This window comes from Ylistrum balloti, unplaced genomic scaffold (genome assembly GCF_031769215.1).
Source record: "Ylistrum balloti isolate Yb309-2 unplaced genomic scaffold, AGI_CSIRO_Ybal_v1 Utg371436, whole genome shotgun sequence".
NCBI lineage: Eukaryota > Metazoa > Mollusca > Bivalvia > Pectinida > Pectinidae > Ylistrum > Ylistrum balloti.
In genome coordinates, this window is record NW_026782753.1 from 6,192 (window position 1) to 9,572 (window position 3,381).

The window sequence follows — 3,381 nt, forward strand, 5'->3', positions numbered from 1 at the left end:
CTCAGCTTGGAAGAAACTGCATTTCTTAAGCTTGAGCTTAAGTCCATGTTCACGTAATTTGCTGAATACTATTTGAATATGTTCCAAGTGTTATTCTGGGGTCTTGCTATATACTAGAACGTCGTCAAGATATGTGGTGGCAAAGTGTTCACAGTCTTGTAATACTATGTTCACAAGTTCTTGAAATACCGCTGGGGCATTACTGAGGCCAAAGGTCATTCGGTTAAACAAACAACCCACGATGACAAGCAAAGGCGGTTTTTTCTTTACTTTCCTCATCTAATTCCACCTGCCAATATCCACTTTTTAGATCTAAGGTAGTAAAATGTCTAGCATTACAAAGAAGGGTAAGGATGTCGTCAATCAAGGGTAAGGGTACTGCCATTGGGGAAACTATCTTATTCAAACTACGGAAGTCTACGCACATCCGTTTGCTGCCATCTTTCTTATCTACTACTACTAAACCAAATGACCATGGACTTCTTGACCTTTCGATAACCTTCGCTTCTAACATTTCATCTAATGCTTCATTTATTATTTGTTTTTTCTTCAGTGGGGTCCTATATGGTCTATTTCTTATAGGTTTGTGGTTGCCTGTGTCTATATGCATTTTTACAGTGTCTGTCCTAGTTGTGAATCTTTCTTGGCAAATAAGTCCTTATTTCTTTTGAGTAATCTTAGTGTTTCCGCTTTATACCTATCTGGTACGTCCACTACTTCAAAGTTTTCGGTTTCTTGGCTTCGATCTAACGAAGTCACACATTCTATATGTTTGGGGTCTAATGGTCTAGCCTTACCTCCGACTGCACCATTTCTTAACCTCATGGTACAGTTCGTGCTATTTACAATTAAAACGGGTATCTTACTTGGATTTCTTACTTCACTTATACTGTCTTGCAAGACTACTCCAGGTTCTTCATATATACATGCCATATCTTCTCCTGAGATCTTTGGTGATATGTCTATTAGTCTTGACTTTGGTATCTCAAAACTTCTTGCAAGCTTGGTGTTACATGTGGTAGCACTCTGGGGCTTAAGTACAACTTTCTGGGAAGTTCTTAATATTGAAGAAACATGTACGCATACATGCCAAGTCAAAGTACATTCTGACACCATTTTGTTTTAGCCAATCTAACCCTAAAATACAGCTTCTGTTCATGCCGTCAACAATATAGAATTTATGACCTAAGGTCAAATTTCTGATTTTAAATGTCATTTCCACGGAACTTATCACATGAAGGGGTGTAGCACCAGCTGTTTGTATCTGCATGCTTTCTTTTCTTAACCTGGGTCGTTTTGCTAATGTCCTAAATATCCTGTTGCTAATAAGGGAAACCTCTGCTCCCGAGTCTAAGAGAGCCCAAATCTTTTGATTACCCATTTTTATCACTGTCGTGCTGGGGTTGCCGCAAAATGGCCGCCACCAACACGGTTATATGCTGTGTTATTGCCAACGACATTCTTGAAGACGATGATGATGATGATGATTATGTGGATATGTTATTGATGCAAGCTTTGTAAGTAACAAAACGTTACTATTACTACATTGATACGTGTTGAGCGTTTTAGAATGTCTATCCTGGCTTAGGCCTATATGTTATGCCATGTCGAAGCGAGAGATATATATACTACAGAGTAGGTCTACTACTATGGTTACTATCTGGCATTATGCGATGTGCTATAACAAACAGCGTCTGCCTCAAGTTTTTAGCTATTAATGACGTATATGAATAGTATTGAGTCATTGAGATAACGTTGTTTTGTTTTGTTTCTACAGGATGAGAGATGACAGAGCCAAATGCAAGAACTATTTTGAATATACGATTCCAAAATATCTACCAGACACATTCAAACGGTTTTTTAAAGTTAACAGACAAACTGTACAGAGTTTATGTGAGTTGTTGTCAGTTTGTCCAGAACTACTACAAAGAATTGTCTCAGGCGGAAGAGAAGAGATCGCACTAGAAAAGAAAGTGCTTATGACACTTCGCTATTTGGCTTCACCTGAGACCCTTCATGCATTAAGTGACAAGTTTGGTGTGACAGAGTATGCTTTTCTCAAGTCAAAAAGACAAGTAGTTTCAGCCATCAATAATCACTTATTAAAGAGGTTTATCAGGTGGGCATCTCGTCATGAATTGCCTAACATAGCAACAGAGTTTAATGATGCTGGACTTAAAGATTTCCCCGGAATTGTTGGAGCCATAGATGGATCACATATAGCCATAGAGTCTCCACAAGAAAATCCACAATCCTATTTCAATAGGAAAAGATTTGCCTCCTTTATATTGCAAGCAGTTTGTTTATATGACCTGACTTTCACAGATATATGTGTGGGGTGGCCAGGACGAGTCCATGATGCTAAAGTTTTCGGCAAGTCAGCTTTGTACAATTTCGGATTCCAGAAGTGTGAGAATGGCATTTACCACATCATAGGTGATGCCGCCTATCCCCTCAAGGAATGGGTTCTTACCCCTTACAGAGATAGAGGGCACCTGTCTCCTCAAGAGATTCGTTACAACACTTGTCTGTCCTCAAAAAGACAAGCTATTGAGAGAGCATTTGCCTTATTAAAAGGAAGATTCAGGAGACTGAAGTATATTAACATTAAATCTGTGCAAGAAATATGTGAGACCATCTCCGCCGCATGTGTACTTCACAACATATGCATCATTGAAAAGGATGGTGTGGATATTGATGATGTTGACCAAGATGACAAGTATGAACAGCCACTTGTTCCATTTCCAGCATTACAGAATGATGCACGAGGCAACCTCAAAAGGATCAGAATTACAAATCAGTTACGTTAAACTAGTCAGTGTAATGAAAATAAAACATGACAAACTATTTACTTTTAACTTTATTATTCAACAACCGAAAAAAAAATCAACAGTATTTCTCATTTTTGTACGCATTTTGGACAAGAAAACTCTTAATCTAAAGCAATACATTAATACACAAATGCAATGAAGTAGTAAGAGCACTGCAGGACGGAAAACATGTTTATTACACATAAATAAAAAAAAATAAAAGTAGACAACTTTTTTGCATTCTTATTCAAAAAGGTTTCATGGACATGTAAAATAACAAGAAACAAATAAAACAAAAAAACAGAAAGGTTTCATGGACATGTAAAATAACAAGAAACAAATAATAAAAAAAACCCAAACCCAATTTTCATCCTTGGTATGGATAGGTTACAAAGGATACAACGATATAATTTCAAAATAAACAATTAATTTAAAAAGTTAAACATCCGACCACAGACACATTTCAAATAGACACCAAAATGAGTATTAAAGTAGATTTGAACAGTTTGCCTTAACTACATACATCAACTTAATCATGAACTTAAAAATGCATAATGCTTACATACTATAT

At 36.9% G+C, this 3,381-nt stretch overlaps 1 protein-coding gene across 1 annotated transcript; it reads left to right on the top strand.

Annotated features, from left to right (window-relative positions):
* The first annotated feature begins 1,413 nt into the window (after positions 1 to 1,413).
* LOC132562495 (putative nuclease HARBI1) lies at positions 1,414 to 2,810 on the top strand. Its single transcript, XM_060227238.1, has 2 exons — positions 1,414 to 1,517; positions 1,778 to 2,810. Exons 1-2 carry the CDS (start codon positions 1,414 to 1,416, stop codon positions 2,808 to 2,810), a joined length of 1,137 nt encoding a protein of 378 aa, XP_060083221.1.
* The last annotated feature ends 571 nt before the right edge of the window (positions 2,811 to 3,381 follow it).

Bases quoted from the DNA above. Each gene is read 5' to 3' on its own strand.
- LOC132562495 (XM_060227238.1), top strand. From the start codon at position 1,414: ATGGCCGCCACCAACACGGTTATATGCTGTGTTATTGCCAACGACATT. The intron at 1,518-1,777 runs GTAAGTAACAAA...TTGTTTCTACAG, and splicing joins ATGTTATTGATGCAAGCTTT to GATGAGAGATGACAGAGCCA.